Source organism: Pinus tabuliformis, chromosome 8 (genome assembly GCF_031772625.1).
Source record: "Pinus tabuliformis cultivar Carrire ecotype Pingquan chromosome 8, CPIR1, whole genome shotgun sequence".
NCBI classification, from domain to species: Eukaryota; Viridiplantae; Streptophyta; class Pinopsida; order Pinales; family Pinaceae; genus Pinus; species Pinus tabuliformis.
The window spans coordinates 656,258,875-656,283,494 of NC_142294.1; the positions used below are offsets into that span (position 1 = coordinate 656,258,875).

The 24,620-nt window shown below is 38.5% G+C and overlaps 1 protein-coding gene across 3 annotated transcripts in view; it reads right to left on the minus strand.

Moving 5' to 3' along the window:
• Positions 1-22,562: 22,562 nt before the first annotated feature.
• Positions 22,563-24,620, minus strand: part of LOC149237299 (DNA polymerase delta small subunit-like) — a 203,212-nt gene continuing 201,154 nt past the window's right edge. For all 3 annotated transcript variants that reach the window (XM_089372620.1, XM_089372619.1, XM_089372618.1), the window contains 7 exons: positions 24,470-24,538; positions 24,165-24,236; positions 23,909-24,000; positions 23,675-23,802; positions 23,324-23,425; positions 23,161-23,228; positions 22,563-22,846 (listed from right to left, as the gene is read on the minus strand). In XM_089372620.1, coding sequence (XP_089228746.1) covers positions 22,784-22,846; positions 23,161-23,228; positions 23,324-23,425; positions 23,675-23,802; positions 23,909-24,000; positions 24,165-24,236; positions 24,470-24,538 — 594 coding nt within the window. In that variant the 3' untranslated portion in view covers positions 22,563-22,783. The remainder of the gene's footprint in view (positions 22,847-23,160; positions 23,229-23,323; positions 23,426-23,674; positions 23,803-23,908; positions 24,001-24,164; positions 24,237-24,469; positions 24,539-24,620) is intronic.

Sequence of the window (24,620 nt, forward strand, 5' to 3'; positions counted from 1 at the left end):
AATTTACTTATTTTATTATATATTTATTAGTTTATTTATTCTATTATATATTAATAACCGAATTTTCTTTTAAATATATATATATATATATATATATATATATATATATATATATAATACCCCTTATCATAGTCAAACTAGCTGTTATCCGGTCAAATCAAGCTGTTGTCTTTCTAGTCGTTAACTTATCCAGAAATTTGAGTCATTGGATATTCTGCCCTATCTATTTAAAGTGCATAGCGAGATCTGCTCATTCAACTTGTCCTGACGATGAACCACACTGGTTGGTTCGAAACGCGTCGACAGAAGTTTCTCTATGTGATTTTCGCCGAAGAATCTTCAAAAATATGTGAGGACATACTCATCATTTCTCTTTTCACCCCACTTTTGTGTGAAAGAGTTTTTGAGTTCCTCCCACGTAGTGATGGAGGCATTAGGTAGGGCTTTAAACCATTTTCTGGCTTCTCCATCAAGGGATTGTGCAAAGTGTCAGGACCACATCAAGTTGTTCTACATTTAGAATCTCAGCAAAAGCATAGAAGGTTTCAATGTGTCTCTATGTAGTGTTTTCATCCTCCCATTGAACCTAGGCAAAATCTTTGGGTAGTCCTAAGGCATAGCACTTAGAGGTTGAGCTAAATCAAGAGGGGCATATTTATTCAGTAAGAAACCCGGAACAGCCATCTGAATTATAATGGAGGGGGGTTGACATTTACCGGAGGGACTTAGGCTAAAACCATAGTGGTTGGAGTGGCTAGACTGAGAGCAGGGTATGTAAGGATCTTAGGAGTAAATTCTTAGCAGTGAATGACAGCGAGTTGCAAGTTGGACGAGGAGGCTTCAAAGAATGATGAGACAGTAGCATAGGTAGTAGGAGTTTTCTCCTTCCAAACTCTCCTGAAAATTAATTTCTCTGGGTCAGATACAGATGGGGTTTTCTGCTGAGAGGTATCTGAGCGAGTGTGAGGCTTTCTAAAATCCAGGATGATAAATGATAATGGGATTTGTGGAGTCGCCAAGGTGATGAGGATGCAATCAGAACGTCTTTTATCGCCTACACAAATAGTGCTTAACTTGTCACATCCCGAGGGAAAAATCCTTCAATACGTTCCCTGGCAACAGCGCCAAAAGATGTTGTCGCTCCAAGAGACATCCTCAAATTGCTTACAAGACCAGTGCTTGGGCACATCTAGATTCTGTGTGTCTCATATGATTCTCAGGAAACTGGAGACATCACATATATTATATATATATATATTAAACAGCATGGGTTGGTTCATTCATCTAAAGGCATAAGCCATGTATTTCTGGTACTTCTTCACATATACAACTCACAGAAATATATGCATAAAATAGTGGAGGCCGAGTAGTTCAAGGACCTACAATTTAATAAGCTTTGACAGAGCAATGAGAGAGGATAAGGAGAAGGAGTAACTCATCACATAGAGCTTGAAGCGTCAAGAATTCTACACTTATCACATAGAGCTTGAAGCATCAAGAATTTCTACACTTATTTGAGTTACAGGTAGACATAATGGACGAAAGAGAGATTGGGTGTGATGATTCATGGAGCGCAATTTTAAAGATATAATCTCAACAATCCATACAGGCACATGCATTAACAAGTCAATACAAATGAATTTGTAAGAAAGTATGAAACATTTCTAGCAGCTACGATTACATGAATTCAGAGAGGAAACATGAACATAATGGAATTTAACAAAGGGATAACATATTGTAGTACTTGAAGGAGGAATCACCACCATTTCCTTAATATTCTGAAAGATCCATATCATAAAGTCATACAGTCTGAAAATAACATGTAGTTCTTTCTTTAGGATTCTGAACCTGTGTGAAGTGTTGCTTCCCACTATTTATCTGGAGAGGGGGAGCATTGAATAGTAATTACAACAAAATACTCAGCCGAGCCTCAATTGTCTCGACTTGGGATGGCTCTGTGGCCCAAAAATGAATACATAAGATTAATTGCTTCATTAAATGGCGACACATTACAAGAATACAAAACAAGTCAATCAATCAGATGAGAATGCCAACAAAATATCTCCATGCCCATCCCTGTGATTGCCTTTTCTCAGGTGGTTGCTTGCTCACGGTCTGGCCACCTGTGTCCCTCAGTCGATTCTCGTCACTTCTACCTTTACTGCTCGGGTCGTTCGTTCTTCAAAACTAGGAGCGGTCATCTATCAATTTAATGCCACAGTACAGACACAGAGGACACCTGGGCGGTACTTCGTCTTCCCTCTGCGTGGAGCACCATGCTGGATCATCAAGTCCTCCTGACCTTCCATGTCTTCATTTACTTTGTATTCGTCAACCCTGGTTTCGTGTCACAAGGGGCCTTTATGGGTCAACCCATGTCGATTTTGAATGTTGCACCTCCTTTCTTAAATGCCTCAATTGCCGACCCACCATGCCTTTAAAGCTTTGTGTTACTTCATCACAGAGCTATCGCATCGGGGTTTTCCATTAAAGGTCCTTACGGGACGGGAGTGCCTCCCCTTGACAATTGTGATCGCCGATATGCGGGATTGGGCCCACCCGGGATATCGCAATTGGCCATTACATAGTATTACCTCTATTTTCCCTGTTTGGTGGTCGTGCTGTTGGATATATGCCGAAAAATACCCTCGTCGTCCCACTGAGCGGAAGCGAAATAGACGTCTTAATGCTCGTTGACCTGGGTCATTGATCCAGGTCGATTCAATCTGGGTCGTTGATCCAGGCCGATTCAATCAGGGTCGTTGATCCAAGCATGTTGGTATCGCAATCGTAATACAAGAGAGGGCCCTTTTACCACATTTCATAGTGATCGTCGATTGTCCAGACGTGAAATTTCAATAAGGCATGCTACATAAAATATCGCATCTGGGAGGGTTCTCGTACATCGCAATCGCAAGCTAGAAAGGACTTCGGCAGAGGAGGGACTTTGACTTGTGCGATCCCCGATTACGATATCGCAATCGGGGAGGGAAAGAATTATCGCAATCGGCGAGAAGGAGTGGTGACGGGCAGATATGTATCACAAAAAGGGAAGGGGCCGATAGCGATTATGGTTTGTGGGTCCCAATGCTTAAAAAAGGTTTAGGCATGATTTCTTAGTGTTTTTAGAACATTTCAAAGGGGAATGGGAAACACGGCTACAGTTGGGTACACAAAGGGCTTCCGACTAGAGTTTTAAAAAACAAAGGAAAAATGGGGTTTCTGAAAGAACTAGTTTTTCGAGAATATGGAAATTTCTCCCAAATAATTTAAACTGGGCTTGTTCTTCCTCCTTTAATCTCCAATTTTTAAAGCACAGCAACCTCTTTGTACAGCTAGAACTTTCTTTTCAAAAGGTGACAACAAGTTCCTAAATTGTTTTAAAATAATAATCAAGTATCATCATTAATATTAACTCGAGGACTCATCTTTTTATCTCAAGGTAATTGGAAAAATCTATGTACGACACTGCTAGAGGCTAACATTGGTCCTAAAATGATCTATCTTCCAATGTAATGATAGAAATCAACACCTGAAATAATCAATCCATACTTGAAAAAACTATGATCAACCACACAATTGAGATTCTAAATAAAAAAACATGTAGGAATTTAATGTACAGATAGCATTGCTCTGATCTTTCATGAAATAATTCTATGCCTATTGAAATAACAATCAGACTTCTGAAAACAATAATTGAAATAACAACAATAACTAAGGAAACAGCTTAAATAAATATCATTTCTTGAAAGGCAATCAAACATGATAGAATCATTCTTAATGCTCTAATTCAACGAAATACAAAGAACCATACCAATCAATCTACTAAGAGCAGATAACTAGAAAATCTACTAAACTAATGATACAAATTAGAGACAGTGCCTCGTTCAAGAAGCGGGCCGAACCACCAAGAGTCAAAATGTCTAATAGAAATTTAGATCAACAAAATAACTGACAAACTGGAATTAATCAAAAGAAGATCTTCACATTAAATTATCTGAATAATTACAACCCAAGCTCAGTCGTTGTTCTATCTTCAAAATTACAATACTTCTTCATTACCCACACAAGGAAAACTCCTTTCATTTTCATAATACAAAACAAGGCAATTACAACAGAAAACATATGGAATAAGGATAATTCAATATCTTCTGGTGAAGAAGCTGAGAATGTTGTCTACAACTAACTTCTTAATTTAAAATCACCCTCGCTTGAATCTGCCACATATGCTCTTCAAATGCCATCAGCTTCCAACGAACTTTGACATGCTCCCATAACCCCTGTTTATAATAAAGCCTCCAACAAACATGTTAGCGATGCATTTTATAGATAGAATAGCTTTATTTCAAATGATATTATGAGAACAATCTTAATTCTTTTAAAACTTGAACTTCACTAGATGATGAAGCATAAATATAAAGAAAAAGACAAGAAATTAGCATCAAAACTCAAGATTCTAATGGAAATAGATGACAATTACAAGGCTCAAAAACTGTAACTGTGCCATGTGTTGTACTTGAGAGGGAGGCTTCTAGGATAACACAATTTGCTTCTGCAGTGGTTGATTTTCTACTAGAAATGTGACATGTGCCCTATGTTAGTGCAGTTTGTTTCTACAGTGGTTTTCTGTCCACTAGAAATGCGCCCTGCGCTCAAGAAGGCTCAATGGAAGAGGAAATTGTGCAGTTGGCTAAGGCAGGCAACAGAAGGAAAGACACTTTGCCTAAGAAGAGGCTTAATGCACTGTGAGAGGGAAGATACCTCATATAGCATAGTTTTCTTTTGCAGAGGGCCACTAGAAATACTCCATGCATTATACAAGGTCGAATGCTCAAAACTCAGTGTAGTGAGTCAATACAAGCAAGAAGGGTTAGGTGACCATGCTTTGAAGGTTCTCAATGTGCAATCATAAGAGCTGACCTTAAAGAGGACTCAGTGCACAAGTCTGGAAGGGAAATATCTCATCAATGAGGCTCATGGATAGGTTGTGCTCATCACCTGACAAGAGGGTTCATGTATTCACAACTTGCACTGGGCAGTAGGACCAAGAAGAGCTCCAAAATGGCTAAGTGTGGGACCAATAGAGTAAGAAAGGGAAAAGCATCTAAACAAGACTCAAACATGGATCACACACATGAATGTCATTAATACAAGTCAAGGGAATTCACAAGACTCATGAACAAATATCACACCTTGAAACGACAACAATGCGACACTTATTTCTAAGTGTGACAATTGAAACCCTAAATTGTGACACTTAGAATACAAGTTGCGACACAAGGGTCGATTGCGACAAGAAAATGCACGAAGTTGTAAGAATGTGTCTAGCGCATATTATTATGGTATGTAGGACCATCTAATAGAGAAGGGTGTGCTAGAGTTGCCTCTAGTGATGTACAAAAATGTGACACATGCAGGAGTAAAAACATCTAAAAGCGACACTTGCGACAGTAAGAAAAAGTAAAAATGACACTTGCAAAAGCTGAATAAAGTGAGAGCAACACATGCCAGAGCAAAGATAACATAAAAATGACACTTGATAAAGTGAAAGAAGGCAAAAACAACAATCGCAAAAGTGAAAGCGACACTTGTGAAAGCAAAGGTGCGCAAAAGCGACAATTGGGAAAACTCATCAAAATAGAAGTACAATTACAACCAAAATGAGAGGGAGATTGTCAATGGAAAGTGCGCACTGACTGTCGGCATGGGTTGTGCAATACATTGTGCATATGGATTGCGTAGTCACTGTCAATAGTGATTACGCAAGACTTATTTTCAAGAGTTGTGTAATGCCTATCTAAGCTTGCATAGAAAGATGTGTGTTTGTGAATTCATTGAGCATGTGTGAGCAAGTGACTTTGACTCTTGGAATCTGAGAAGAATACTTAAACACTTAACAAAGCATTGACCAACCATGAAGTGACCATTTGGCGAAATTCGCAAAATCCTGAGCAAGCTCCAAAATTCAGGTGTAAGCAAAATTTTGGAGGGTCTTGATTGCAATGTTAACACTTGGCAACACACTGGTAGAACTCCAGCTTCTTTGTTCAGGTTTCATCCTTTAAATGCAAGGTCTCAGTCTTTCAAGAAGTATTGGTTCATTGTGTGGATCACCTTGGCTTCCCTATTTGACCTAATTATAGATATTGTCTCCTCTATTCCTTTCCTCGTTTAAACACATTCACAAAGCTTGCTAGATAACAATTGTTTTGATTTAGGAGAAGGGTAATATATAGTTGTGAGTTTAAAATGATCAGTCTTAGTTTTCATCTTTGGTATTGCTCTGTTGCCGGCAGGCCTATTCAATACCCTGGCATAGTCACTACAGGAACACGAGTATCACTTCACTGCCAGCGAACATGTTCAGTACCATGACGAAGTTGTTTGCTCCACCTCTGTGCATAGGAAGTGTTTCTTTCACCCTTTATTTATTATTTATTTAAATGTGCTTAGGCACTTATTATTTTACTAGGGGCAAAAGAGGGATCCCGACTTATTGAGAGCAAAAGAGGTTGTTCCTTCAAAGATAATTATATATACCTTTGATATTGATTTGCTCGCTATTGATTTTCCCCTTTTCCTTCTCTACTCAATTGGATTGGCATGTAGAACACCTCAATTACCATCCCAAGTTAAGGAATGAAAATCCTAAAACAGATACGGGTGTCATTGTTCTGTTACAAGCTTTCCTTTCAAATAGATCATATTTTCCATTCAGACATCATTGACTTTAAAGATATATAAACCAAGACAAAGAAGAGGATGACAGATTAGCCACATTAAGGGAATTTTGAGATCTAAAATGGGCCTCCAAAGGAAATTATAAAATAATAGTGGAAATAATAAAATAATATTAGATTACATCATCAAATTTTAGAGCGAAAAAAAAAAAAAAAAAAATTCAACTCGTATTTTCAACTTATCTTCCTATGGGTTTACTCAGATTTCGAGTGTCAACACTCGTTGGATGCAAAATTTGATTCCTCATCCAAGGAGTACCCACATTGCATACTTTTGATGGACCCTACTACACAAAACATGAGAAGTACATGAAAAACGAGATTGCAATCACGTTATTTCATATAGCAGGGTCCATCAAAAATATGCAACATGGGTACTCCTTGGATGAAGAACTAAATTTTACATCCAACAATTACTCCCACTCAAAATTTGAGTAAAGCCTTAGGGGTATAAGTTGAAAATAAGAGTTGAAAAAATAGTTTTACTAATTTATTATTTTTTAATCTTTTTACTTTTTTACTTCAAAAATGGTGAATCATCTCCCATGGTTGACATCATCATCTTGAATCCTATTAGTTCTTATAAAGTTTATTTTGGTTGTACATTTTTCTTAGGAGGCCCATTTTAAACCTCAAAATTCCCTAATGAAGCGTTGTTCGTTGTCCCAATTTCCCTTTTCAATCTTTGCCACATTGCCTTTCGAGCCAAAAGGAATATCTTTCATGCAAAGTCTTATTGAGTAAAACATAAAAGAAAAGAGAAGACAAAACAAGGAAACGATACCAAAAGGGCAAAGCAAATGCAGGATTGAACTAAAACAATCATGGGAGATAAAAGCAAGAAAACAAAGGAAAGACTAAAGAGAGCAAGTGGTCCTTGTTACCCACCATTTTGTGGGTGATATCCCTAGGAGAAAAAAAAAATTCTTCAAGATGGTCCTCAGTCGATAGCCAGCAACCACCAACCAACTCGTTGTGCCATTTCTCTGCCACCTGATCTAGCCATGTGGTCCCTCACCCATCTGCCATGATCATATGTTTGAAGATGTGCCTCCCGAACCTAAAGGTATGCCTTGTCATTTGGTAATTGAGTATTGTAGTTTGCTTATCATGGACACTTATAGGCATGGATTAATGGGGGGATTCGGTGGAAATGGGCTAGTTTTGAGCTCTTGTCCCCTAGACCCTTTTTGGATGTTAATCTTGGATTCTAGTCTAGTGGGATCTCTTTTACTGACCCTTTTGGCTTTAGCGATGATACTTCATGGGAAACCTTGATTTTGGTTGTGTGGTCTCGCTCCCTCATCCACCATACATTCCCCTTTGCCACTCATTATGACCCCATTCATCATTTCTCCCACATAGGTCCACATCCCTCCATTGGGTCTACATAAGGTCAGTTTTTCCCTTCCCCTTGCCCACACCTTGGGTTAGGCCTAAAATGATGCCCCGGAGGTTGATGCAGCTAAAAAGAAAAGTAAAAGCAAAATTGGCTACATTCAATAAGAAATGTACCACAAAACGCAAAAGATGGCCTAGACAAACACATTTAGCACGTGGGCAAAAGCCAATACATGAGCTCTACCCCATCTTCATGGCCATCACCCTGGTTCCTACAAGCCCTAGATGAGCCTCCTTTATCATTTAGGAACCCATGATTGTCCCAAACCCTGGTGGGCAATGAACCGCCCTAACTTAAAAGGGGTATCCACTATTATATCTCACACATCATGTTCTTACCCCTTGAACCCCGAGTAGTTATTTAAAGAAAAAATCTCGAAAAGGAAAAAAGCATATGAAGAAGGGTGGAAAAATCAAGGTCGAGGCACCTCATGTACCATGATTGCTCCCTCCTATACATTATATACCCAAGTGTGGGCTTCCCTTTTACTAGCTACCCTTGTAACCCAGCATATGGCGCAGGGCTACCCCTTTTCGCTCCCTACTCCATTCATCCCTCTACCACATGCCACCACATTTTGAAGGATGTACCTTGGACAAATTATCCCCTTTAGAAGTAGAAACCACCTAATGGGATAATTGGTTAAACCCATTTGGAACTTGGATACATTAGCACTTGCCAAAGCCCATTATGGAAGGGCGGGCCGTTATGAAGACCCTACTTGTGGTCCATCGTTTGTAAGCCCTTTTACTCTATTTCCTTGATGACTTGTTGTACTGGAAGACTAGGGGCATATTGGATCTTATGCAAGATTGCAAGTGGTCTCCATCTTAGTTTTGGTCTCCCTATAAGGGGTCCTAACCCTCCAGAGGGCTACATTGGCACATGTAGGGTGTGTGTTGAGAGCCATGGGCATCCACAGCAGTAGACAGCACCCCATGGACCCCAGAGATGTTCAGAGATTGCTTGAGATTCACCTATTGGACGAGGAATATGCACCTGGTTCACCTTTACCCATCATCCCCACAAATGTACCATGCACTTGGCAGATGACCCAAGACTTGTATGTTGATGTGGCATCATTAAGCCCTTACAAATGGTTTATAGGCATCTTCGACTACTTGGAGACCCATGAGGTCACTTATATGCCCTCACATCCATTGGGAGCACCAAAGGTTTATTATGTGGAGAACAAGGGACCAACACCTTGTCCATTACTTTTGGAAGTCCAACTCATCATTTTGGCACCTATGGACTTCATTGGGCCTCTTAGAGAGCCCAACGACATCCATTATTGAAATTCGACCTCTTAGGAGGTTTATTATTTTGTTTATGAGCTAGTTTGGTGGGCTTGTCACCAATAGATAGTTATTTGCACATTATTTTAGTTGATGGGCTAATGTAGGCTCAAATTAGGTAATTCGAACTCCTAATGAGTGTATAAATAGGAGAGACATGAATTCATTTGTATCATCACTTTGGATTGGATCATTCTTCTCTCTTGAGAATTTCACACTTCTTTCTTGGAGGATGAATTGAAGCATGGATGAATTTTGATGTTTGGATTGGGTTATCTTATCTTGGAGCTTCTTTATTATCAAATTGTTGATGGTTGGATATGTTCTTACATGTAAGTACACACATTTAATACTATTCTTGTTTTACTTTGTCATATGCATTGGAAAGGGATTTTCACTATGCTAGGGCTAATTGTTGCATTGCATAATTATGAAATTGTGGAATTATTGTTTCTATATAGCATCTCTCAATGTCTGGGCCATGTATGTTGAATGAAATCTCCTAGGGATAATTTTACCATTGAATTTAACTTGATAAGCCATCTCTTTTTGAAAAGTGAAGTATAAAGCTTTGAGGTCACTTCTTCTTGCCCTAAAGGCCAAGCAAAGTAGTCCTTGAGGCCTCCTTGACTGAGAAACGAAGTCCTTGCTCATTATTCTCCTAGACTCCATTCTCCCTAAGGGATTAGGCACTGGTTTACCAATAGGTGGTCACTCGAAGAACCATTTTTCTTTGCCTTTCCCTTTCTCTTCTAGGTCTAGCCAAGTTGGGTCACATAAGGCATCACTTTCCCAACAAAGTAGCCAAAGAAAAAATTTGATATCCTAGCCTCTATTGTGATGATGTGTCCTCAAAGCCTCCTCCAATTTTGAAGAAATTTCGATGGTGGGATTGTGAGATATCCCAAGCCCTATCTCTGACATCAAACTTTGCCTTAATGTTCCCTAGGCTAATACTTCATAGGATAAGTGGAAATTCTTGTTTTGGTCCTTTCCCCTTCCTTGTATTGGTTAAGATCATCATTAGTTGCTAAGCTCCCTTCCCTTAACCTAAGTTGGGTCTACTTGGTCCCGTGTGGTCCCGTACCTTTGAAAAGTCAAGTCTTCAAGAACCACTTGGGATACCAAGTTCAATAAGGATTTTAGGGATTGGGAAACTCCTTTACAAGTCATATCCCCTCAACCTAGCCCTTAAATCCTCACCTCCTCCTAGAAAGCTTCGTACCTTGCTTAAAGAGCAAGCAAGCTCCATTCTTGACCTCCTTCTAGGAAAAGGATCATTAAAGTCACTTCACATCCATTTGTTGATTCATCCTTCACAAGTGACTTTCCATATACTGGGTCTCCTCCCATCGGTGAAAGTCCATAAAGAGTAGGGAGTCTTAGTTGAGGTGACAGTGGGCTAAGTCTTCGTTGTTGCCCTTGATCTAGTAGTTGTCCCTTTATGAGTCCCTTTTAGGCCCACTGCTAGTTTGAGCGGTAACAATCCTAAGGTCCATAGTTTAGGCAAGTGGTCCTAACATTGGTCCTAAGGTGAGCAACAACAACTTCTCAGAGATTATCACAGCTCCAAGGTTGCAACACATTTTAGTGATGGGAATAGAGATCACAACTTACAGAGGTATGTGGAGCCCAAAATGCAAGAAGTTGTGGCAAGGTACATTAGAGGCCATATGCTTTGTCGTACCAACAAGCCTGGTAACAAGAAATAGGGTTTATACCATCCCTTACATGTACCCACTGGTCCTTGGGAAAGCATTTCCATGGATTTTGTGGGAGGTTTACGCACAACCAAGAAAAGACACGACTGCCTATTTGTGGTAGTTGACAAGTGCAACAAAATGTTCATTCTTATGCCCTCTAAAAAGACCATCAAAGGGAAAGAGGCAACAAACTTGTTCCTTGAATAAGTCTGGGTTCACCTTGGGACACCAACTAGTATCATTTCATACAAGGAAAATATATTTCTCAACGCATTTTGGACTACATTGTGGGAGAAGATGGACACAGAGTTGAAGAGGTATATATATTTCCATCCCCAGACAAATGGGAAACTAGTAATCAATAGGACATTGGTGCAACTTTTGAGATGTTACAATCAAAAGCATACAAAGACCTAGAATGAGAATCTAATCTATATAAAGCACTTTTATAACAAAACAATCCACACTTTTGTCAAGTCCCACTAGCACAACCGGTTGAGGATGGGCCTCATTAGCAAGGCGACCCAAGATCAAACCTCATGGGGGGTGGTTGTGCCCTGTGCTAGGGGGGGAGATATGCTTAAAAATCCAGTCAACATAAGGGTTGTCGTCACCCACGCCGAGTGCGATCCCCGGGTGACTTTGACAGATTATATGCCCCAAGGTCATAGCTCCTTAAGCCATAGGTCAAGCCTAGAGGATCACAGATAACTTGACAAACAAACAAACAAACAAAAACAAAGCAATCCACACTTATACTGGTAAGTCACCTTTTGAAACTTGCTTTGGATATTTGCCACCGTCACCCTTGGATGTTGCATATGGGAAACAAGGAGTGAGGGAGGACCTCACAAAAGATGCATTAAGAGCGAAAAGAAAAGTTGTTGAGAAGATTAGGAAAATTCATTTGCAAGATGTTAAAGAAGTCACAAGAAAAATGCAAGCCCACGCACAATCAACAAACAAAGGAGAAGTCATTCATAGTGGGAGACAAAATATGGCTACAGTTGAACAAGGAAAAACTACAAGGTCCTGGTAAGAAAATCAAGTCTCTACGGTATAGTCCTTTCAATATATTGGAAAAGGTGGAAGATAATGCCTACAAACTCAATCTACCCCCATGCATACACATTTAGTCAGTCATGAATGTGGAGAATCTCAAACTCCATAAGCCTTCCATGTTGAACCATGAGGAGGGGTCGGTCATACTTTCTATAGAGGAATTAGCACTAGATGCTCAGGCAGAGTTGGTAGATGATAGTTTTGGAGAAGAGGTCCAAAACTACAAGATAGGGACAACATGACATTTAGCAGATTAGGTTGAAAGGATGACTTCCATGTAAAGGAAAATTGTACTCCAAAGAGAAGGTAGAGGAAAAAATTCCTCACCTCATTCAGTAAAGCCTTTGGGGACCAAAATCCTCCCTAAATGGGGAGTTATGATCATGAATGGATCATATATTATTTTCCATCTATCTTGATACTTTCAAGGTGCAAAAATTGAAGGAATGAGCTTGCGAGGTCATTTTTACCAGTGGGTCTCAATATGAGAATTGGTGTTTGAAATCTTCTAGAGCCATTTTGAGGCATTAAATAAATTTTTATGTTGACCAAAAGATCTCACTTGTGCCAAACCCCCTAAAGTTATTCAACACTCAAAGACAATTGCAACAATTCAAGAATCATGTTAAACAAAATTTGTAAGTAAAATTTATGTCTCCTACAAGTTGACCAACTATGTTAACCACCATGGTAAAAGTGGATACCACATCAACCTCGCTTACTAATGCATATGGAGCTAGCCACATGTGGGCATTGAAGGAATCTAGAAGGTTCAAACCCACAATGATAGCTAAAGGTTGAGGGAGTCAAATCTTACCCATAGTTGGCTATCGAACTATGTTAAATAACAGGCCACTAGGAGTAGGGGTTCCATTCTAGGCTATTGTATTTTGTTCCAAAGTTGAGCAGAGAAACTAGGAGTGGGAAGTTAAAGAGTAAAAACAGAAAGGGTTAAGATTCTGTAGTAGCCATACAGGCCATAGGTCTCAAGTAACTCCATAGGGAGTACCTCTTACTTTGTACTTGTGCATTTTCCATATAGAAAGAGAGCAGAGTAGCCTCACCTTCTAGTTGGGCTTTATCCCATAAGGATTTCCTCCGGCAAATATTTGTGTTTATTGTGGATTGTGTAGTTTTCTTTCTATTTTTTATTTCTCGCATTTCAATTAATTTAATTAATTAAGCAAAAAATCAACTAACTAAAGAATCTAAGGAAAATTTAACAATAAATATTTCAGTAATTTTATCAGATCTGTTATCAAGTCCCACTAGCACAACCGGTTGAGGATGGGCCTCATCAGCAAGGCAACCCAGGATCAAACCTCACGGGGGGTGGTTGTTCCCTATGCTAGGGGAGGAGACATGCTAAAAAGTTCAGTCAACTAAGGGCTGGTGTGGCCCAGATCGGGTGTGATCCTTGGGTGACTTTGACGGCTTAGATGCCCCAGGGTCGCGGCTCCTCGAGCCAAAGGTCAAGCCTGAAGGATCACACACAACTTGACAAACAAACAAAAAAAATTATCAAATCTATTGTGAGAAATTGTTCCAATGGAATATCCCCAACAATCTATAAATCAACTAAAAACATCATTAATATGTTCAAGATGAAATTCAAGTACATATTATAGCCTTCTCAATCATCTAGTGTGAACCACTAGCTCTACAAAACAACAGCTAGAAAAAACCAAAGAAAAACCCTAGCTTAACCAAGGAGCTTAAACATGCAAGAATCACTTTAAGAAGTCCTCAAAGGCAAGTTGTCATCTTCTCTGTCTTCTTCTTCTCCAACAAATATACACTAGGTTTTTATCACAAAATCCTAATCTCAAACCTTTAAGGAACAAACCCTAACCCTAGACTCTAAGAAGATGTAAAATTCTAGCGACTCCAAGAGAGAGAGAGAGAGTACAAAAGAAGAAGAAAAAGAGAGAATATTAGTGTGCTCCTCTAATAGATCACATTTCTATAAGGCTGAATAAAAATAAGCAACATAAAGTATGAATGAGGACTCTCTCATATATATATATATATATATATATATAATAATATACACATGAAGCTCACCAAAATAAGCTACATGATGTCATACATAATATATAGCACCAAGAAGGATACATATGTCATGCTCCAACATGATGTCATACATAATATTAGCTCCAAGATGGTGTACCTACATCAAGTGCATCCACACCTATCCATCCCAAGCCTACACAAATTTCAACACTCCTATGTCATATAATTCACTAGGTCAGTTTCCCTTGCAAGAACATAGTTGTAGCCCAGTTGTCCCCAAGATAACTCCAAGTCTCCATCTACGAATCCAACCTACCCTATGTCATCTAGGGCTTGATGCCCTTCTCCAAGATGCACAACACTCCTCCTAAGTAGTGCATTCTCCAAGCAAGTGAATCTCTCCATGTGTCCATAATGCAAGGAATCCACATAGCAAGCAAAAGAACTCTAGCACCCTTAACAAGAAGGTCAAGCAAGCACCCACCTAAGGTCAAGCAATCACTCAACAAGTTGTCTCCACTTTACAAATCCATCACAGACCATCTCCCATGCACCAATCCATCTCAATCTATCAGAGAAATAAACATATATCATGTACCCCAAAACTAATGAAGCATCCCCAATCACGGTGTAAACATTGTTGGAGTAAGCCAAAAGAAAACAATTTTGACAACATAAATACTCCCACAAATTGAGCTCTCAACAACTTTTCATGAGATGAATATTGCATTGAACTTGGCAAATGTTTGTGCTTTTAGATCCAAGTTAGTCATATAAATTTCAACGAAGAATGATATGGTTAGGAAAGATATCAATAAACAAGTTGTAGACAAAGCACATATGCCATATATCGTTACATAGCAAGAGGGGACTTGTGTATCTTTGGTTGCTTGGTATAACATTCTTCAAGAGATCATTTATTTCTCCAAAGCAAGAAAAGCCTGCAAAACTTGAGGCTACTAGCCTAGCTTCTATTGATATAATGTCAAAACCCAAATGTGTAGCTACATCATTGTGTGCAAACAAAATACAACCACCTAAAACAACTAGTTGGTAGTTAACCTATTTTCTTACATCCACAGAAAATAGGATATTAGCCCATGAAACGTAGTTGTAGCCCATACTATAGGAAATATATTATACAGTTTTAGGCCATACTCCAGGAAATATCTAATAATTTTCAAAAAAAATAAAGGTAATATTTTTAGATTTTGTGTTCTGCACTATTGCCAATACTAAAGTTATTCCATACAAAAGTTTATATGATTTCTTGTTCACGAATTTGTTGTCACTTTGGCTATTATGTGTCAAGTTGTGGCACCAAACATGTTGAGAGATGACTTGAACATAATGGCAGAGCATCCTCCAACATGCAAGGACAAAAAATACTCACCATTGACACTTAAAAAGAAAAAGTTAAATAAAAAATTGTGTCTTCAACCTAGCAAAGGTAGGCAATTTCATATCCAAATAGCACATGCATTGGCCCCAGTAGTCAATCCAATTGTAAGATTAGCAAATATTATTTCCAATTTTCTTCACTCCTTGGTAAACAATTGTTGATTCCATAAATTTCAGCAACAAGCCTGTTAATTTTTCATAGGGCTATATTGTTCTTTGCTTTGATAATTGCATTTCTTCATTAATAGATCAAGTTCACCCCATAACATCATAACATTATTCAGATATACATCATTATTAAGCAGCATATGCAACTATGTAGAAAGAACAATATCATCATCATTAATGCAGCGGAACAAAAAGAAACAATAGTAGAAAAGCATGCACACATAAAGACACCAGAATTGGTCAGAGACTAGGGCTTGCAAATTCTTCTTCTTAGGTTATCATCAAATGATCCAACAAAAGAGAGTACAATGATCCATATCTTCATCTACGCAACCAACAAAACAACTACAATATCCATGAAATGAACCCAACAATGTATATGCTCAAAACTTTGATTCTGAATACTGTAATGAATTGTCACTATTTGCAGTCAACTTTCGAACCCTGCGGTCACTGAGCAAAATCTTCAAAAGACAGAGATTTCATCTTTTAGATGTCGGTCGCATGAAGGTGTCATGCAAGCGACTATAGCTTTCCCAGTCATTCCCTTAAACCTGACATGCAAGTGACTCAGATCAGATCTAGATTGCAAAAACCCTAAATCCCCAATCGCATGGATGGAGAGTTGTTCGTGTGACTCAGAAGGCTTCAGTCGCACGGATGAGCTTCTATGCATTCGACTACAACTGAATCCTTCCTGTTATGTGCCTGCAACTAGGGCCCAAAACCCTAAATTAGAGATGTGAGCCTCGGACCCTGCAATTTCACCTCAGAGAGAGCTTGATCCTGCGCAAACAAGCCTCAGACCTGTGCGAGCCAAAAACCAAGATAAAGAGTGTCTCCTCATTGTGTCCAAATGAGGTAGAGAGCACTTGTATTTATTGCCTTTCAAGGTGGTCCACTTTGCTTTAAGGTCGGCCTTATCAAATGTGCACATGTGGGCTTTTCATCATAAGTACACTTTCCCTTAGCCGATTTGAGTGATCTTTAGGTCGGTTTTGGTCCTCTCGAAAAGAGGAATTCAATGCAATCATTATCTCTATCGAGTTGTCCAAAGTGGAATTTGACCGCAGTTGCATATTATTAACACTCCCTCTCAACTATGGAGAATTCCACCTGCGTTATGTCATGTGTATTCTGACGTCAAAACATATCCAAACTCAAGCATCTCATAATTTCGTATCATCGTTGATCATCTTGATTCATCTCGGGCTCATTCCTACTTATCTCTTGATTATCCACACTCATACATTGAATATTATCCAATCTACCAGAAGAATTTGTCATCGAAAGGCAGCCTAAGCTGCCACCCTCTACTCATCGAGCTACTACCCAAAATCTTTGTCAGCAGGCTACTACCCAAAATCTCTGCTAGCGGGCTACTACCCAAAAATATCGGTGGGGAGTCAGATCTATGACCCGCATCAACATAGGAGAGCATATCATCAGGAAGCACATCTCAACCTGGAACCACATCGAGGAGCTACTACTCAACCCGAAATATCATGGGGGAGCTACTACTACGACCCCATATCGAGCAATAGGTGATATAAGGGAGCTACTACTCAACCCATCCTATTGCCTACTGATCTTCCCAACAATGACCCTCAATAGTCATGTGGTAGAACACCTGCATCATAATTCGAGCTTGGACGAGATACCCGACTTACCAAGAGATAAGGATCACATGCCTCCAAGCCTCCTCAACTTGTTGCCCAGGCAGGGAGGGGCAATCCCAACAATCCCTGCTTATTAGTAAGATGCCAACTAGGGTATACTCTGCAAAGACCATGATAGGGTGAGCTACTACTCCAACCCTATGGGTAACAGATAGGGGTGATACCCTATTGTCCAGAGTTCCCTCAACCCTATGAGCCCTCTATCTCAATTCCACACCCTGGGAGCTCAAACAAGGGAGGAAGAGTTGGCTCAGTGTTCTCAATCAGTCTTGCTCTTTGTAGATTAGAAACATATCATCGTGCTCATATCTGGTAATCATCATGTCTCAATAGTAGTTGTCTCCTGTTCATATAGGACATCAAATCAAATATCATATTAGAACATAAATAATCATATATATCACAAAAAGGATACCATAGTCATCCTCCCTCTCAAGGAGGTGTCAACCACAAGCTTGAGCTTGTTTCGTACAACAACACTAACTCAATATATGAAGGTATCTCAATCCCATCTATATGTGGGATTCTCTTCCAATCAATTCCCACTTTTTGTCATCATAATGTATCCATGTCATATCCATATCATGCTCAGACAGCTTTCCAAGGAGCTTCTTCATCCTGCCACATAGTTAGCCACGCTAGCAATATCATACTCAACCTCGATCGTGCTACAGACCGCTCATCCAAGATATCATGGCAGATCTTATACTAAAGCAGCATCCAAATCTGCTCATCTCATTAATAATCACATATCATCAGTACACCCAAGTAATCACATATCACAGGAGGATCGTCTCATGCAAGTAATTTTAAGGATGTTAGGCAGCAATTCAATGTGAATGAAGCAACTCAATCATGAATCGACTCAGGTTCTATGCACATCATGTATATATACAGATGGATGTTCAAAACGGAACATCAATGCTTCAATCAACTGTCAGTTGTCAAGTCAAGTTTAACAATATCTCTTCACAACTTCTTGAAATTCAATCGGAGTGTCCAAGGATTTGCATTTCCACTTTCCAATACTTTCACAAGATAGATTATCTTTTCCAACTTCAAAAATCGATTCATCATGCCATGATTCATCATTTTGAGCTTCAAAAGCCATCTCCCTCTTACTTAAATCATCAGAAACTCGTTACCTGTCAATAGTAGATCATCAGTGTTAAAACCAAAACCAAAACCAAAGTCATACCTCGGAACACTTCTTGAAGTAGAGGTTTGGATCAACACATCTTCTTGGCTTCACCAGATAACAATCAATGCAGACGTATCTAGATCGGGGAGCTAGTTTTATTCAAAGCTCTCTGCAAACATAACACTTTTCCAAACCAATATGTTCAACCTCACATAAATCAATATTGTACAATCAAATCAACTAAGCCAGTTGATCAAAGTTTAGAAGTCAGATCAAAACTAATATCAAAGTCATCACAATATCACAGTATCAGACTCTTTAGACCAAGTGACAGGTAGAGCTCTCATCAAGTCATGACTTCATCTATTATCGTGCCAACAAGTTATCAACCCAAACTTCATCCAAATGCCAAATAGTATGCCCATAATATAAGTCACTAGATGCAAATGCATACACCAAGAATAAGTCATGCAAGTTCCATCCATTTATCGTGAGGTTACTTCATACTGAATCACAATTGTCAATTTTCAACCAATGTGCTAAGAACAAGGAGGCCAATACAAAACCATTATCAAATACCAATATTAGTCATTGGAAGTTCATATATCATTATCATCAAGGAAAATCATCAATTATCAAATCAAATCATTAGTCATCAGGTCAAATCCCAAATTTGCTATCATAGAAAGATCTATAGTTCAGAACATATCTCAACATCAAGTCAAATTTCTAAGTCATTATCAAGAATCGTGTCAAAACTCCAAACAATGCTCATCTATATCAATCAGCAAATCATGTCAAACTCTTGTAGCAAAAACTTTAAACATAATGACATATCTGTATGCATGCCCTGGTCACTTGCAAACACAAGTTCAGTATATATATTCATATTATAGAAAACATTCAAACTTTCTAACTCAGATCTTTCTGATGTCTACTCCACATCTGTAGGATTGACATCCTTCAGGTGAACTTCATTTTGGTGTCCAGCAGGCATAGTCGCACCCATAGGCCTTCTCTATAGGCGGCTAAGAGATTCAAGTCACACCCTTGAACTCACTTCCATGCAACTGAGAGGCTACAGTCGCACCTGTGAGCCTGCTTCTGTGCGACTGAGGCTTAGAGCAAGGGAAAACTCTCTCTCCTTAGATCAGAAATTTGCTGCAGATCAACAATGTCAGATGTTTGTCTTATTCATGCCCATAAATCATACTTTATCAGTAAAGAGTATATAATGATAATAGGAGAAGGGATCTTATGGAGAGGTTTCCCCTCTGAATGGGAATCCACTTCAGTCATCTTCATTCATGCCATCAACCTGTCTATAATACTATCATGCATCAGCAAATCTATTAGATCATAAAGTTAGACTATATCCACATATTCATCATGGTCATATATGTTAGCATCAGCTATGACATCATGACATCAATCTTTCATCAAGGGTTAGTGTCAAATAGCTAATAGGAGCATATTTCAAGAATCATGATCACAACATTACTTCTTTGTCACATAACTCAATCCAATAAGTTAGGGCATTCAATTTTACCATATGCCACAATCACTAAGCACATCAAAACATAACCATGGTCAACAAAAGATCATGAATATCAATCTTATTGTTACACTTCTATCATCATGGCTATTATGCTTTTCACAAATAATATCAATAGTACCAAGTTACCATCTACTAGAATCAAGGTGCTAGCCTTTTATGGAATCAAGATATCCAAAAATAATAGATGATAAAGTATACCAATATATCAAAGATCAATATTAAGTAGCCTCGTAGAATCAAGAGGTTCATTAAGTAAGATACTTGTCCAACATCAAATGCACCATTTCATCATAAGAATCATGAATTCAAATCACTTTCATATGCATGCATGAACCATTTGAGGAGACATTCTCATCATACCTTAGGGCTTACCTTGCCATAACATTGAAACAATATACCATGCATACCTTGTAGTATTCAAATACATGTGCATCCTTTTATTTGACATAGGTAGCATGTAGCACTTAGTCATCTTTTCATCAGGTGCCTCCTTACATTTTCCAGCTCTAGCTTTTATTTCATGCATCTCAAATGATCCTCAAGAAGAATCCTCTTATTACATCTCATCAAGGAGGTTAGATATACATGCAAGAAGTATAAGTAATGATCAAAACAATAATCAGATCTATAAGTCTAAAAAAAAGTAAAGACATAAAGGAGCATCATAAGTCAAGAGATACTTATCTTCAATGAGAGGTGATCCTCTCCCTCTTGAACCAACCTTCAAGAGCCATCACTATCCATTGTCCATATAACAATGTTGCCTTCAATATTTCAACCAACTTTATCAACAACCAGGCCTACTAGAGACTATCCTATCTAGGGCCTCATCAAATCTGTCACAAGTGCTTGAGCATCTTCACATTAACCATGCTAGATTTCCTATCTCATATCTTTTCCACAAACCAGGGTTTCTCTCAAACCATAGCCTCATAATATTCATCAAACCCTAATACACAAATTGCCTAAGGTTTTCTTCAAACCTATAATTTTTTTAGGTCTCATCCATCTTATCTTGCTTCCATCAAAGGTGTCTCCATGGGGGTGATCTCCATGACTTTCTTCAACCCAGCTTTGATACCATGTTAATTTTCCATAGGGCTATATTGTTCTTTGCTTTGATAATTGCATTTCTTCATTAATATATCAAGTTCACCCCATAACATCATAACATTATTCAGATATACATCATTATTAAGCAACATATGCAACTATGTAGAAAGAACAATAGCATCATCATTAACGCAGCAGAACATGAAGGAACAATAGAAGAAAAGCATGCACACATAGAGACACCAGGATTGGTCGAAACCATGGCAAAACCCACTATGGGGAAAACCCTTGCAAATTATTCTTCTTAGATTGTCATCAAATGATCAAACAAAAGATAGTACAATGATCCATATCTTCATCTATGCAACTAACCAGCAAAACAACTACAACATCCATGAAATGAACCCAACAATGTATATGCTCAAAACTTTGATTCTAAAAATTGTAATGAATTGTCATTGTATGCAATCGATTGCCGAACCCTGCAGTCACTGAGCGAAATCTTCGGAAGACAGATTTCATATTTAGATCTCGATCGCACAGAGGGGGTCTCATGCGAGCGACTGGGCTCAGATCTGGACTGTGGAAATCCTAAACCCCCAGTCACATGGATGGAGAGTTGTCCGTGCAACTGGAAGGCCCCATTCGCACGTATAAGCTTATGTGCATACGACTACAGTTGAATCCTTCATGTTCTATGCCTGCGACTGGGGCCCAAAACCTAAATCAAAGATGTGAGCCTCGGATCCTGCAATTTCACCTCAGAGCGACCCTGATCCTCTGTGGACAAGTCTCAGACCTGTGCAAGCCAAAAACCAAGATAGAAGAGTGTCTCCTCATTGTGTCCAAATGAGGTAGAGGGCACTTGTATTAATAGCCTATCAAGGTGGTCCACTTTGCTTTAGGGCCGACCTTATCAAATGTGCACATGTGCACTTTTCTTCATAAGTACACTTTCCTTTATCTGATTTGAGTGATTTTCAGGTCGATTTTGGTCCTCTCAAAAAGAGGAATTCAATGCAATCATTATCTCTATCAGGTGAGCTGTCCAAAGTGGAATTTGACCGCAGTTTCATATTTTTAACAAAGCCATCAAAACTGTAACCACAATCTCTCTCTAGCCACACCTTATTACTACTAATTGACTTCGTATGAAAGGGTATATATCTAACCATTACCGATACTTGGTTAGGAACTTTTCACACAAGAAATGCCAACTTCCAATCTATACTTCTGTACCTAAAGAAAGTACTTGGCAGCTTGCAGACATAAAACTGTGCAAATTTTATATTTGATGTTATGTGCTCAAAGAATACCATTTTAAAATCATCAGTTTGCCAGTGATGTAATCAAAGAACAAAATCTTAATAAATTTGCAAACAAGAAACTAAAGCATAAGAGGACAACGCAAACCTGACATATATACTTAAAACTATTGATGTGAACCTAACTCAATATCAGCATTTATATTTAATCATGAACAGCACATAAATGTCCATGAAATATTTTCCAGGTTCTTTGGTCATCACAACATAAAGCTTCTCTTGGATCTCCTCACTTGTAAGTCATCCAACCAAAGATGATGTGGAAAGTGTCAATAGATGGCATTCAAGAGTTCTGATATTGACCTGCATCAAAAACCACAATCATTTGGAAATATGTATGTCTTTAAGAACAGCTTTGGGTCCTCAAATGGAGAAACAGTCTAGCCACCTAAAAAAGTGTAGTCATTAAAGAAAGCACAATGCTCTCAAAATCTGAAATTTCATGGAGAAAAAAGCTAGATTATGCTACATTCTTGCAAATGGAAAGCAACTAAGTGAGAATGTCTCTATTTCAAAATTAAGCTCATTCAATTATAATGAAGAAATATGGCAAAGATATAAATCAAGAAAAATGAAAACATGAATAACTGAGTGTTTCATTTAAAGGTGCCACATACCACAACAGCAGATCCCGTCTCACAGAATCTAGGAATACATACAAGTCTTACCACCTGGCCCTCAGAACCTGTGCAAGATGACAGAATAAATTAAGCATTGTACATAGATTATCTAGAAAACGGGGCAGATAATAATTTTTAACCACGGGTAACAGAAGGCTACCTTTAAGTAAACGGGAAGCATACTTTTTCTGATTCCCACAGAAATAAACATGTGGACAATCATCAATGACAAAAGGGTCCCTGTCTGTAAATGGATAACATCCTGCAAAAATACACCATGGATATTTGTGCAGATCAATCAGAATATAAATTCGTATTTTACAGAATAAGTACAGGTCTCTAATTTGGACTATACATATCTGGCTTACCAGATATAGTAGGATCCCACATCCAAAATTTATAATCCCTGATCAAAACTCGTTTAGTTGACCCTAAACTGCAAACCTCAAGGAACAACAAAGCAAAAGTTATATTTCAGATAAGTTCATCACTTATATCGGTTGATCTTTACCAAGAGTATCTGGAGAAGTAGGTGCCAAATGTCTCCATTTCAGTGTCCTTTCCATGAAATCAAGTTTTTCCTTGGCATCAGAATATTTTTCTAAATCGTCTATGTTCTGGCCAGAAGTGCCAAGGAAGCTGCAAAGGATATCATCAACTCAGTGACTCCAATCAATCAAGATATCTTAAATAAAAGTCAATAACAAAATGATTTCCCTAAAGTGTCTTTTGTTCAACCTCTTACCAAACTCCATCAACTTCAAACTGGTGAGGATTTGTTGCAGAAACAAATGTATTGTATGTTGATGCTCCAGAGAACAAACATTTGTGCAAAGGCTAATAGATGAACCACATCAACAAATGCAACAAAAGACCAATTCTCCATCCAAACAATCAACTAAATTTATATAATATTAGCATGCTAACATTACAAGGTTTTCAAGAACAATACTCTAAATAAGAACCAACCATTCACTGCAGGTAAAAACAAGCATAAACACCTGCTGCGGCAAAGAGAAATTTGCTGGATCATTTGGCCCTGGCATTATATCAAAAGGCATAGCTGCTGCAATCTACAAAGAAGAGTCAAAGATACATTTATTAAACTATGCAAAACTATAAATGGAAAACAAAACGTTCGAAACTCAAAAATTTTGGTAAGAACAGTGTTGTCAAAAATAATTGAGCACAAAATTTACTCAATTTCACACTGCTGTATCAGGTAAGTGCATATTCAGGAAAGGATTTTCTGGTTGAGGTTGTCACTGAAAAAGAAAGAAGCAAACAGAAAAACATAGCTAAGGACCTGTGTCAATGCAAGGTCCAGTTCCTTGATGGGTTCAGTAAGTCTAGCTTGATCCTTCGATCCAAGGGGCTGCAAACCATACACTATTTAGAAACTAGAGCAGATGCCAGATTCATCAAATAGATACAGAGTCAACCGGGGTGTAATATTA